The sequence below is a fragment of the Bufo gargarizans genome, chromosome 3, assembly GCF_014858855.1.
Source record: "Bufo gargarizans isolate SCDJY-AF-19 chromosome 3, ASM1485885v1, whole genome shotgun sequence".
NCBI lineage: Eukaryota > Metazoa > Chordata > Amphibia > Anura > Bufonidae > Bufo > Bufo gargarizans.
The window spans coordinates 81,833,925-81,846,337 of NC_058082.1; the positions used below are offsets into that span (position 1 = coordinate 81,833,925).

Genomic DNA, 12,413 nt, shown 5'->3' on the forward strand with positions numbered 1-12,413 from the left:
TGCACACCATTCATACAGGGTGTCACAGACAATAACTTGCAGATTAAAAAAAATCTATTTATTATTTCTCTGTGACATAATCGCAGTTGCAAGCCAGTGTGTGTCAGGCCCACACAGACTGTAATGTGCCCACTGGCCAGGCCACTACTCATACCGTTACAGAGTGTCACAAAACCTTGCAGATAAAAAAAGAGTCAAATTATTTTTTCTCTGTGATATAAATCGCAGTTGTAAGCCAGTGTGTGTCAGGCCCACACAGACTGTACTGTACCCACTGCCCACCACTTATATAGGGTGGCACAGTACCTTGCACGCATAGTACCTACCACTTATAAAATAAAATAAATGACAGGCAGAGGCAGACCACCCCGCAGGGGCCGTCGTGGTGCTGTGATTTCCACTGGCCCTGGAATAATGCCCAGTGTTAAGAGGCCACGTACCCTGAACCCGAAAAATTCTGAGAACATAGTTGACTGGCTTACACAGGACACCCAATCTTCAACAGCTTCCGCTAAGAACCTTGATGCACCATCCTCCTCCAGCTCAGCTTTGGTCACCTGCTCTCAAGTTACCACTCTCCCGCCCGCCGCCACCACCACCACAGCCGCTTTACTTGATCCGTCAGAGGAGTTATTTACACATCAGTTGGATGAAATTAGTGATGCGCAACCATTATTGCCAGAGGATGTAGATAACAGGGATATGTCTCAGTCAGGCAGCATTACACACATGGACGTACAGTGTGATGATGATGATGTTGTACCCACTGCTGCTTCCTTTGCTGAGGTGTCAGATACAAGTGAAGCGGTTGATGATGACGATGTGTCCGTGGATGCCACGTGGGTGCCTGCTCGAAGAGAAGAAGAAGAGGGGGAAAGTTCAGAAGGGGAGACAGAGAGAAGGAGGAGACGAGTTGGAAGCAGGGGGAGGTCGTCGCAAGGAGCTAGTGGCACAGTCAGACAGCATGTATCGGCACCCGGGGTCAGCCAGACAGCACGCCAATCAACGCATGCTGTTGCCACCACCAGAATGCAGTCATTGCAAAGCTCAGCAGTGTGGCATTTTTTGTGTGTGTCTGCCTCTGATAACAGCAATGCCATTTGCAACCTGTGCCAAAAGAAACTGAGTCGTGGGAAGTCCAACACCCACCTCGGTACAACTGCTTTGCGAAGGCACACAATCTCACATCACAAACGCCAATGGGATCAACACATGAGTACAAGCAGCACACAAACTCAAAGCCACCATCCTCCTCCTGGTCCAGCATCTTCAGCCACGTCAACCACTGCTGTCCTCCTTGCCCCCTCTCAACCACCCGCCACTCCGCCTCTCACCTTCAGCAGTTCCATCTCATCTGCCCACAGTCAGGTGTCTGTCAAGGAAATGTTTGAGCGTAAGAAGCCAATGTCACAGAGTCACCCCCTTGCCTGGCGTCTGACAGCTGGCTTGACGGAACTCTTAGCTCGCCAGCTTTTACCATACCAGCTGGTGGAGTCTGAGGCCTTCAAAAAATTTGTCGCTATTGGGACACCACAGTGGAAGTTACCCGGACAATTTTTTTTTTTTCAAAAAAGGCAATCCCAAACCTCTACTCAGTTATTGAAAAGGAAGTCATGGCATCTCTGGCATACAGTGTTGGGGCAAGGGTCCATCTGACCACTGATACCTGGTCTGCAAAGCACGGTCAGGGCAGGTATATCACGTACACTGCGCATTGGGTCAACCTGCTGACGGCTGCCAAGCATGGAATGCGTGGCTCTGCAGCGGAGTTGGTGACAACGCCACGACTTGCAGGCAGGCCTACTGCCACCTCCTCTACTCCTCCCTCTTCGATAACCTCCTCGGCTGAGTCCTCTTCTGCTGCGGCGTCTGGCTGCACATCAGCTGAATCCCCCCAGCTCCCCAGGGGCTATTCCACATCCCGGATACGACAGTGTCACGCTGTCTTGGGGTTGACTTGCCTGAAAGCAGAGAGCCACACCGGACCAGCACTCCTGTCCGCCGCGAACGCACAGGTGAATCAGTGGCTGACCCCGCACCAACTGGAGATTGGCAAAGTGGTGTGTGACAATGGAAGCAATTTATTGGCGGCATTGAATTTGGGCAAGTTGTCACATGTGCCGTGCATGTCACGTGTTGAATCTCATCGTACAACGCTTTGTGTCTAAGTACCCAGGCTTACAGGACGTCCTCAAGCAGGCCAGGAAGGTGTGTGGCCATTTCAGGCGTTCCTACGCGGCCATGGCGCACTTTTCAGACATTCAGCGCCGAAACAACATGCCAGTGAGGCGCTTGATTTGCGACAGCCCGACACGTTGGAATTCAACACTCCTAATGTTCGACCGCCTGCTCCAACAAGAAAAAGCTGTCAACGAGTATTTGTATGACCGGGGTGCTAGGACAGCCTCTGCGGAGCTGGGAATTCTTTTGCCACGTTACTGGACGCTCATGCGCAATGCCTGTAGGCTCATGCGTCTTTTTGAGGAGGTGACAAACCTAGTCAGTCGCACCGAAGGCACCATCAGCGACCTCATCCCATTTGTTTTCTTCCTGGAGCGTGCCCTGCGAAGAGTGATGGATCAGGCTGTAGATGAGCGTGAAGAGGAAGAGTTGTGGTCACCATCACCACCAGAAACAGCCTTGTCATCATCGCTTGCCGGACCTGCGGCAACACTGGAAGAGGAGTATGAGGAAGAGGAGTCAGAGAAGGAATGTGGCTTTGAGGAGGAGGAAGACCAACCACAGCAGGCATCCCAGGGTGCTCGTTGTTGTCACCTATCTGGGACCCATGGTGTTGTACGTGGCTGGGGGGGAAGAACAGACTGTCAATGACATCAGTGAGGAGGAGGAACGGGAAATGAGTAGCTCGGCATCCAACCTTGTGCAAATGGGGTCTTTCATGCTGTCATGTCTATTGAGGGACCCTTGTATAAAAAGGATGAAGGAGAACGACCTGTACTGGGTGGCCACGCTACTAGACCCCCGGTATAACCAGAAAGTGGCAGAAATGTTACCAAATTACCGAAAGTCAGAAAGGATGCAGCAGTTAAAAACCAAACTAAAAAATATGCTTTACACAGCTTATAAGGGGGATGTCACAGCACAACGAGAATCTAACTGGGGAAGAGGTGAAAGTAATCCTCCTCCTACCACGACCACGGCAGCAAGGACAGGACGCTTTACAGATGTGTTGTTGATGGAGGACATGCAGAGCTTTTTTTAGTCCTACACATCACCACAGCCCTTCGGGATCCAGCCTTAGAGAACGACTCGACCAACAGGTAGCAGACTACCTCGCCTTAACTGCAGATATCGACACTCTGAGGAGCGATGAACCCCTTGACTACTGGGTGTGCAGGCTTGACCTGTGGCCTGAGCTATCCCAGTTTGCGATATAACTTCTGGCCTGCCCCGCTTTAAGTGTCCTGTCAGAAAGGACCTTCAGTACAGCAGGAGGCATTGTCACTGACAAAAGAAGTAGCTTCGGTCAAAAAAGTGTTGATTACCTCACCTTCATTAAGATGAATGAGGCATGGATCCCGAAGGGACTGACAGTGGGGGATACGTTTGACTAACAAAAGGCCTGATGACATGCCTTGGCCTCAAAATGGTCCCCACGCTGCTGTATTTAATGTCTGCATACCGGATGACTTTCGTGAATTCTCCACCACCAACTAGGGTTCAAGCTGCAATGTTTTAGTCACCTTTCTGCCTGGAAAACATCAATTTTTCCGGCCGCTGCTACAGCAGCGGCTGCAACAATACCTAATTTTTATGGCCTCTGGTGCTGCACTGTGGCTGCAAAAAAAAAAAAAAAAAAAGGCACATACATGTGTCAATTCCCCTTCGTGATCGGGGCTTGCGTATCACAATGAAGTGATCATCGCCTCTATGAGTGTGTTGGCAATGTTGCCACACCCCAGATGATAAGGCCGTTGCTTCATTATGATCAGACCAAAAGCGATCAGCTGGATAATTTTTCATAGAAAAAACTTTCTTTTTTTTTGTATGCGTTTTTAATACATAAAATAAAAAAATCATAATAAAGTCTCTTAATAGTTTATTAGAAATAATGCAGACAATTTAAAAAATCCCCATCAATTCCAATACAAAGCAAGTACAGAGCTCAGAACTAAATTATTTCAGGATGTCGTAATGGTTTGTTAATTCGACAATGGTTAATCAATTCGACACACGTCCCCGGATAGGGGACGTATCAGAGATTAAACTGATAGGAATATTACTAGTTAAGACACCACTCATATAGGGTGTCACAGCACATTGCTCCGTGCACGCGCAGTGCCCCAACTTGGGAGTAAGAGGACCGACCAAGCTGCTTTTTCCATCTCCCGTTTTCTAAAATCAATTCAGTTTGGTGCAGTCGAAGATACCCGGCCTAAATTTTTTTTCACAAAAGGCAATCCCTGATATGGGACGTAACAGGGATTCAACTGATGAGAATAGTACGACAGAAAATACCACTCATATCGGGTGTGACAGTAAATTGCACGGCGCAGACACAGTGAACGTGGATTCAAACAAAGGGGAGGGAGCCAGCGTTTTTTTTTTAACCATCTCCCCGTTCGAAAAATCAATTCAATTTACCTTTCGGGGACCCTTGGTGTTGTACGTGGCTGGGTGGAGGAAGAAACCTTCAATGACATCAACGGGACATGGCTAGCTTGGTATCCAACCTTGTGCAAATGTTTGCGGTTGGGCAAATAGACTGTTTGCGGTGCATTAAAAGGGGAGTTTGGTCTGTCAATGTCTGTGAAGCGGGCGTAACCCTTACACTACCTGATCGATACAACATCATACCTGATCGTATACACACACTGGATGTTTTAAACCACGTTGTTCAAAAATTTTTAGATTTGTTAGGTGATTTATGCCGTTTATGGATTAAAATCCAACTCTGCGTCAACTAAGCAATTTTCCATGGGAGTTTTACCATGGACCCCCCTCCGGAATGCCACAGTCCAGGTATTAGTCCCCTTGAAACAACTTTTCCATCACCACTGTGGCTAGAAAGAGTCCCTGTGGGTTTTAAAATTCGCCTGCCTATTGAAGTCAATGGCGGTTTGCCCGTTTGCGAACATTTGCAAAAATTTGCGTTCGCGATCGGAAAATTTTATGTTCGCGACATCTCTAGTCCTGATTCATGGACAGTAATTATATCACCTGCTCAATACTAAGGAAATCCTGAAAACATGACTTATAGGTGGGTCCCAAGGACTGAGTTGAGAAACCTGCTCTAGGAGGAGAGGAGACTTAGATCTACTTGGCCATTATAGGCTATCATAATTACTTGTGCCTGCTCCACTGGTACTTTTGTAATCACCCTTGTATTCAGAGCAAAGGGAGGGAAAGCACAAAGCAGACCCTTTGGCCATGGTACTGACAGGGCATCCAACGTGAGTAGTAGAAATTTTCTACCTGAGAGTTTTTTTGTTTTGTTTTTCAATGTCTGCCTACTGAGGTTCTACTCTACCCATGAAAGGTCTGGGCTGCAACGGAGGCCAAGGACTTACTTCTTGTACCCCATGACGGTTGACATAGGCCATGGTGGTCACGTCCGACAGGATTTTCACATCTTTAAATCTTATTAAACACTCCAGACCAGATTTAAAGATGCACGACTCATTTCTTTGTTCCAAACTCCCCGGATTACGGTGTTTTCTGTGTGTGGGACCCCAGCCACCACTGCTGGCATCACTAGTAATCCCAAATTGATCATGTGCATGCCACTGGACCCACCTTTGAAGGTTTTTACTTAGAAGACACAAACTAAGAGAACTCTGGAATCTTTACTTTCTTGTCCAGGGAATACTTCATCTTGTCCCAGGGTGACAGAAGAAGAGCCTAAAGAATCCTTGAATGAGCTTGGGCCCACCTGACTAAAATGATTGTTGAGGAAGAGGTTCTGACTTATCGAAAAATCAGAATTTTCTTGTTCAAGGACACCTGTTTTTTCCTGGGGAAGAAAGAAGGATAGTTGTCAGAATCCAAGAGAACGCCTGGGAATATTTTCTGCTGACTTGGCATCAGGTCTGATTTTTCTAGATTCAGTAGCAACCCTAGATATGTGAATTTTAAGACTGTCTAAAGATGATTTTGTAATACAATACAAAAAAAACAGGATGTCCTTTGGATGAAAAAAAAATGGACAAATCTGCCATGACTTTTTTGAATACCCTCAATTTAACCAACAGACCGATTGGCAGAACTCTGAATTGAAAATTACGTTGCTCTCCTTCCATGTAAATGGTAAATCATACAAATCTGAGTTCTTGTGAATTGAAATATGCTAAGTGTCTGCCAAGTCCAGTGTCATCATAAAGTCTTTGGGGAGCAGATTTATGATTGATTTTATGAGCTCCATCTTGAATTTTCTTTGTAGATGTTCTTGTTTAGGGCTCCAAGATTTATGATTGCCCTGAAGGACCCTTTTATTTTTTTAAAATCAGGAATACTGGTGAGTAATAACTTTTTTCCAGTCACATCACTTTCTTCTCGAATGCTAGTTGTTTCTGGATACTGGAAATGGATTGGATTATGACAAAACAACAACAAAAAGACCTGTCTGGTAGCAGATCTTGTATCCTAGCAGATTAGATAGAACCCATGGAGAAGGGGTGATGTTCTTCCATGATTGGTGTAAGCCTGCCCCCGACCGGAAGATTGGAGTCATTGTGTTGCCTTGGCAGAGTTGTCAGGATTGAACAGAAATACTTTCCCTCTGCCTCTGGAAGATTGCCACTTACTAGCAGTCCCCCTTTTCTTTTCATTCCATCTGTCCCTACCTTGGGACCAAAAGGAACATCTCTGAATAAAGTAACGCGACTCAGATATAGTTTATCAGATGTCTTCTCTAATATATGGTCTAATTCAGAGCCTAATAACCTATTTCACTCACAAGGGATGAAACCTGGTCTACCCTCCGATCCAGCATCACCAGACCAGGCTCTGAGTCCAACAGCTGTATGGGTAGTATTTGATAGAGCTGCTGGTCTTGCTGGCAATTTTACAAGGTCTGCTGAGGCATCCATCATAAAGTTAGATGCCTGCTTAATTACAGAAAAATATTAAGTAATCTCTGCCCTGGGCTTACCTGCTGCTAGATGATTTTCTAGCTGATCTAGCCATACTTAATTAAAAGACCCTCACACTTTTTTGAGGGTCCTTCAACCTCCGGCGCATCTATTCTAGGGGGTTTATCCCACATTTCCGAGTCTCTCAGCAAAGGAGGGATTTAAAATCAACAGCTGCATTTAACCACATCCCTAATTAAGGAACACATTATCCAAAGAGGAGGGAGATTCCTCAATTACAACTTTTGCGGTACAGCAAAATAGACGCACTCCCTCCTGGAGAAGGCTAACTGGGCTGAGGGTTTTTGCAGAATCCACAGATCTGCGGGAGAGAGATTGGAAGAATCTCCAGGGGCCGACGTGCTGCTACTCCAGGAATAGCTGAGCTTCACTGCAAGCCGTGTCCTTCTGTATATGCCTGCAACGCTTCGGGCACATCCTTCTGAATCAGAAGTGCATCACCTCAAACAGAAGAAAATCCTCGACTAGGAATTCCTGTGCTTAGCATGAATCTCAACTGTAAGGCTGCCAAAATGCAACTGATCATGCAAGCTGCACACCTGGGGACGCCTTGTCAATCCCAAGGGCTTATGCCAAGAACCAGGAAACATAACTGATCTAGGAAGAGAAGAAAACTTTATTTGTCGCTTCTACTGTATGCCATTTCCTGTCCTTTAAGAGGCAGGGAAACCCTCCTGTCAGAGCCAGTGTGGAGGCGTTAAGGAACATAAGCATACAAAGAAAAGAACACTGTACCTACTTTGAAACCTGGTGGAGACTCTTATGTTTTGGGGTTGCTTTGCTGTATCTGGGGACTTGAATCTGTACAATGAAATCTCAAGACTATCAAGGCATTCTGGAGCAAAGTGCTGCCCAGTGCCAGAAACCTCGTCTCAGTCGCGGGTCATGAGTCCTCCAACACATGAATGATCCAAAACACACAGCTAAAAACATCCAAGAATGGATAAGAGCAAAGCATTGGACTATTCTGAAGTGGCCTTCTATGAGCCCTGATCTAAAACCTATTGAACATCTGTGGAAGAAGCTGAAAAATGCAGTCTGGGGAAGGCACCAAAAAATGCAATGCGATCTGACAGCACCATGTTCTAGACAGAAGGAGCTGAGCAGATTATTTTTAATATATATGATTTAGTAAAACCTGCAATTTATAATTTGATATCGGCAGCTCTATAAATATACATCAGTACAGGAGGGAGGTGTTATCGGTGATTGAGAGCAGTGTGTATAAAAGAGTGCATAGAGAGATAGCTGTCAGTCACTGATGACTCCTCCTCCTTGTACCAATAGCTGTTCTCAGGCTGCAGATATAAATATATAAATTACAGGTTTTACTAAATATTTTCCAAGAAAAGTATATATCCATCTGCTCAGCTCCTCCTGCTCTAACATGGTTCTGTCTGACTGCATTGCATTTTGTGGCGACAGGTCCTTTTTCAAACCTGAGAGAGCTGGAGCAATTTGCTTAGGAGTGGGACAAAATTACCTGTGCATAGGTGCAAAAGACTCATTAAGGCTAGGGCTACACTGGTCGCCTGAGCAGAAGTGATCCCATAGAAATGTTGGATTTTTTGAGACTGCCACGGCGATCCTTTTCATTTCTATGGGATCACCAATACTCAGCGATGCTGGCCGCAACAGGTGTCAGGCAACTAGCGTCGCCATGTAGCCCTTGCTTAAGGGTCCAGTCACACATCCGCAAAATGGGTCCGCATCAGTTCTGCAATTTTGCAGAATGGGTGCAGACCCATTCATTTTCAATAGGGCTGCAAAAGATGCGGACAGCACACTGTGTGCTGTCTGCATCCGCACTTCCATTTCACGGCCCCACAGCGAGAAAAGGAATTTCTATTACTGTACAACGCACATGGCCGGTGTCCGTGTTTTGCAGACTGCAAAACACTTGCGAGCATGTTAATGGACCCTTAAGAGTTACAGAAATCAATTGATTGGAGTAATTGCCTCTAAAGGTTGTGCAACAAAATATTAAGTTAAGGGTACCACCATTTTTTGTTCAGGCCAGTTTCATTAGTTTGTTGAACCACAATTCAAATGTCCAATTTTCATTAGCCGATTTTCAATACATTTTCATTTATTATTATTTCAGCGACCATTGTGGGTTTTTCTTTGTCTCCAACGGAAGAGTACCAATCATTTTGTCCATGTGTGTAGTTGTCAGATAGCCATAGACATTGGCACAACTAATGAGGGAAGGGTTAACATAAAAGTACAACATGAAAGAGACCAAGACACATTGTATTTCTTGTATCCTTTATTACAAAATACTGCTGTACATGTGAAAACAGAAAAAAAATAAAAAAAGATGTGAAGCATTTGGGGATCATGACACTGGAACATATAACATACAGGTCTCTGACAATACAGGATTCTCTTCCAGGCAAATAAAAATATGTACCATTAAGTCATATTTACACGTGAGAAACAAAAAAAAATAAAAAATAAATCACATGTGTACAAAAACTGTAGAAGAAAAACTTACGTGATTAGTTTTCTCTGTGCTTTTATTTTTGCAGAAAGAGAATGACGATCAGTTCTCTATTTATAAAATGTGTGTTGGGGATGCATGCTGGGAATTTTTTGATGTAGTTTTGAATTTTAAATTATAAAATAATTAAAAACCTTCAGTCCATACAATACCTGTACAAGACCATAGACTAAAGCTTTTCTTTGCAACTTAAATATAAGTACATGCATGGGCTGCCATCTCTTTTTGTTGATTTTTTTTTTTTCTTTTTTTGTTTTATCCTGAGATTACAATTAGGTCAATAGTAAAAGAGGAAAAATAAAATAATGAGACCCAAAGAGGTCATATCCCCCTCCCCCCACAATATTGCAATTGGTTTGCTGGTCAATTAAGGATGAAAGTCTTGATCTCCCTCAAAAACCCTAAACATTGGTCCCCAAAAAGTAGGAAAAAGACTGTAGAGGAAGGTGAGGCAGGAACCCTGTATGTCTATATGAGCATGTCCAGCAACACAAAAAATAAAAACACTTATAAATTAAGCATGTTTTTCTAGAATACAAGTACTTTTAGTTTTGTACAAAAAAATTGCAATATGATTTGTCCAAAAAAAAAAAAAAAAAAAAAAAAAAAGCCGTTTCTCTGCTCATATACACAAGCTAATGATAAGAGCCAGTTCGTGCTTAAATTCGCCTTAACAATGGCAACAGGTTCATTATCCTTACAAAAAGTGACAAAACCGTGGCAAGACGTAACAATGGCGGCAACATAGGTTGTCAATTGAAAATCATAAAGTGTGTATGTATATAGGCGTGTGTGTTTATGCATGTGTATGTTTGTATATATGCATGGGTGCACAAGTATATGCATGTATATGAGTCCATGTGTATATGCATAAGTGTACTTTTGTATATATGCATGTATATTTAAGTGTATATCTGAATGTGTGTATTGTAGATGTATGAACTTCTATTTTAGGTAGGTGCATGCATGCACCCTTGAGATTACTGAAATAATCTTTTATAATATGTTCTCCAAAAGTAAGATCCTGTAAGGGTCAGTAAAGCTTAAAAATGGACAGCTGAGAAGCAGAAAAGACGTCTCAAAATAATACACATCATGAGAATCATTAAAACTGAAGTCAACATGTATACTGAAGCTTCACAATAGTCTTTGACTGTTTTTGAAATTTCTCCTACTCCAATTCTGGATTTCATGGCATAGCAGATCAGGTCATTAAAAAATATCCATACTAAGTGCCAAATGTGGTACAGTCCATTGTCCTAAAGATTTGGCAGTTTAACAGTTTCTTTTTTCACTATTCACTGAAAAAAAATAAAAAAAATCTGTGCCACAGCTTTCAGGCTAGAAAATTGAGGGGGGGGGGGGGGAGGGGGGAGAATATGGGGTAAAAAACAAAAAAAAACAAAAAAAAAAAAAAAAAATTAATACGTTCAACTAAAGTTTCTCAATAAGCGCCAAAGAAGATTCTGGCCCCAGTTATTCATTCATTGTTATCAGTGTCTCCATATCCAGTGTAACATTACCCTAGTGAAGATGCAGTTTTCGACATGATGACGAATAAAAGGTTTGGTAGGTATTCCTCAAAACGGGTGCCATAACCAATAGAAAAAAAAAATATATATTTATAGGAAACATTTTGCATAAGCAGAAAATCGTCTATATAACAGGCGGCGGCTGGTTGTGTTTTTTTTTTTTTGTTTGGTTTTGTTTTTTTAAACAGGTTACAAAAATAAACGGGAGCTCCATAAAAGTGTTGTAATCGTGCACGGCGACAGAGAGACACCTCTAGACCGCTAGGTGGATGATGCTTTGAAATGTTCCTTCACATAATGAGTATGACAAACAGCTTGCACACACTTCAATTGAAGGGTTAAAACTCAAAAAAGGAAAAACGCTGGAACTGATCCACTACTGGGACACAAGCAATTCACGATTTCTGATGTTGGTGAAGACGACACTGTGGCCCTGAAAAAAAATAAAAATTCTTGCAAGAAAAAAATAAAAAATTCCCTTAAATGTCTTCAAATTAAAAGTAGTGCATACAAGTAGAGGAGAAAAAAAAAAATTATAATTCACAGATAAAGCCTCCAAAAGCTTGCGGCGAACTGAGAAGACACGCTTCGTTTTTCCCTTCAAGTAACAGTGTACCTGACTGAAGTGCAAGCAGCTTCTGCTCATCTCCGGTTTTGATTCCCAATAGTGAAATGAGATGACAATGACAACTCAGCTGTAGTGCAATTTGCAATCGGTTTAGTTCGTCAAGCAATGTCCTGCATGCTTTGAGCAAATACTACAACTGACCGTTCGCCGACGCTACCAGTTCTTGAAACGTATTCTCAAAGCAGCGTTTTAGATCACTGTAAGTTACTACAAGTGCACTCTTCTCGTCCCTGGATACGAGACTAATCTTCTCGGGCACGCCAGCATCTAACTGCAATGAGACAAGAAAAATCAATAAAAGCTAAAATAAAACCATACCAGTTCGAAAAAGCCGCTCCTCACAATGGCAGAGGTGGATGGGTAGTGGCATATGTATACACATCAGTGTGGGGAGGTTGGGAGTAGTGCTCCCCTCATGAATACAGCTTACTAATAAGGAGTACCATGTATTCTTTAACCCTTCCTACTCCAGGCAATGTTGTTTTTATCATTTTTTTTTCCCCTACTGCCTGACTTTTGAGCCATAACTATTTTTTGTTCACGTGGCTGTATGAGGCCTTGTGTATGAGGACAAGTTGTGCTTTCTAATGGCACCATTAGATATTGCATGGGATGTAGTTGGCAGCTGGAGAAAATAA

General features: G+C 43.4%; 1 protein-coding gene across 1 annotated transcript in view; it reads right to left on the minus strand.

Moving 5' to 3' along the window:
• Positions 1 to 9,372: 9,372 nt before the first annotated feature.
• PAN3 (poly(A) specific ribonuclease subunit PAN3) overlaps positions 9,373 to 12,413 on the minus strand; it is a 43,334-nt gene continuing 40,293 nt past the window's right edge. Inside the window, exon 18 of the mRNA XM_044284639.1 lies at positions 9,373 to 12,046. Coding sequence (XP_044140574.1) covers positions 11,906 to 12,046 — 141 coding nt within the window. The 3' untranslated portion in view covers positions 9,373 to 11,905. The remainder of the gene's footprint in view (positions 12,047 to 12,413) is intronic.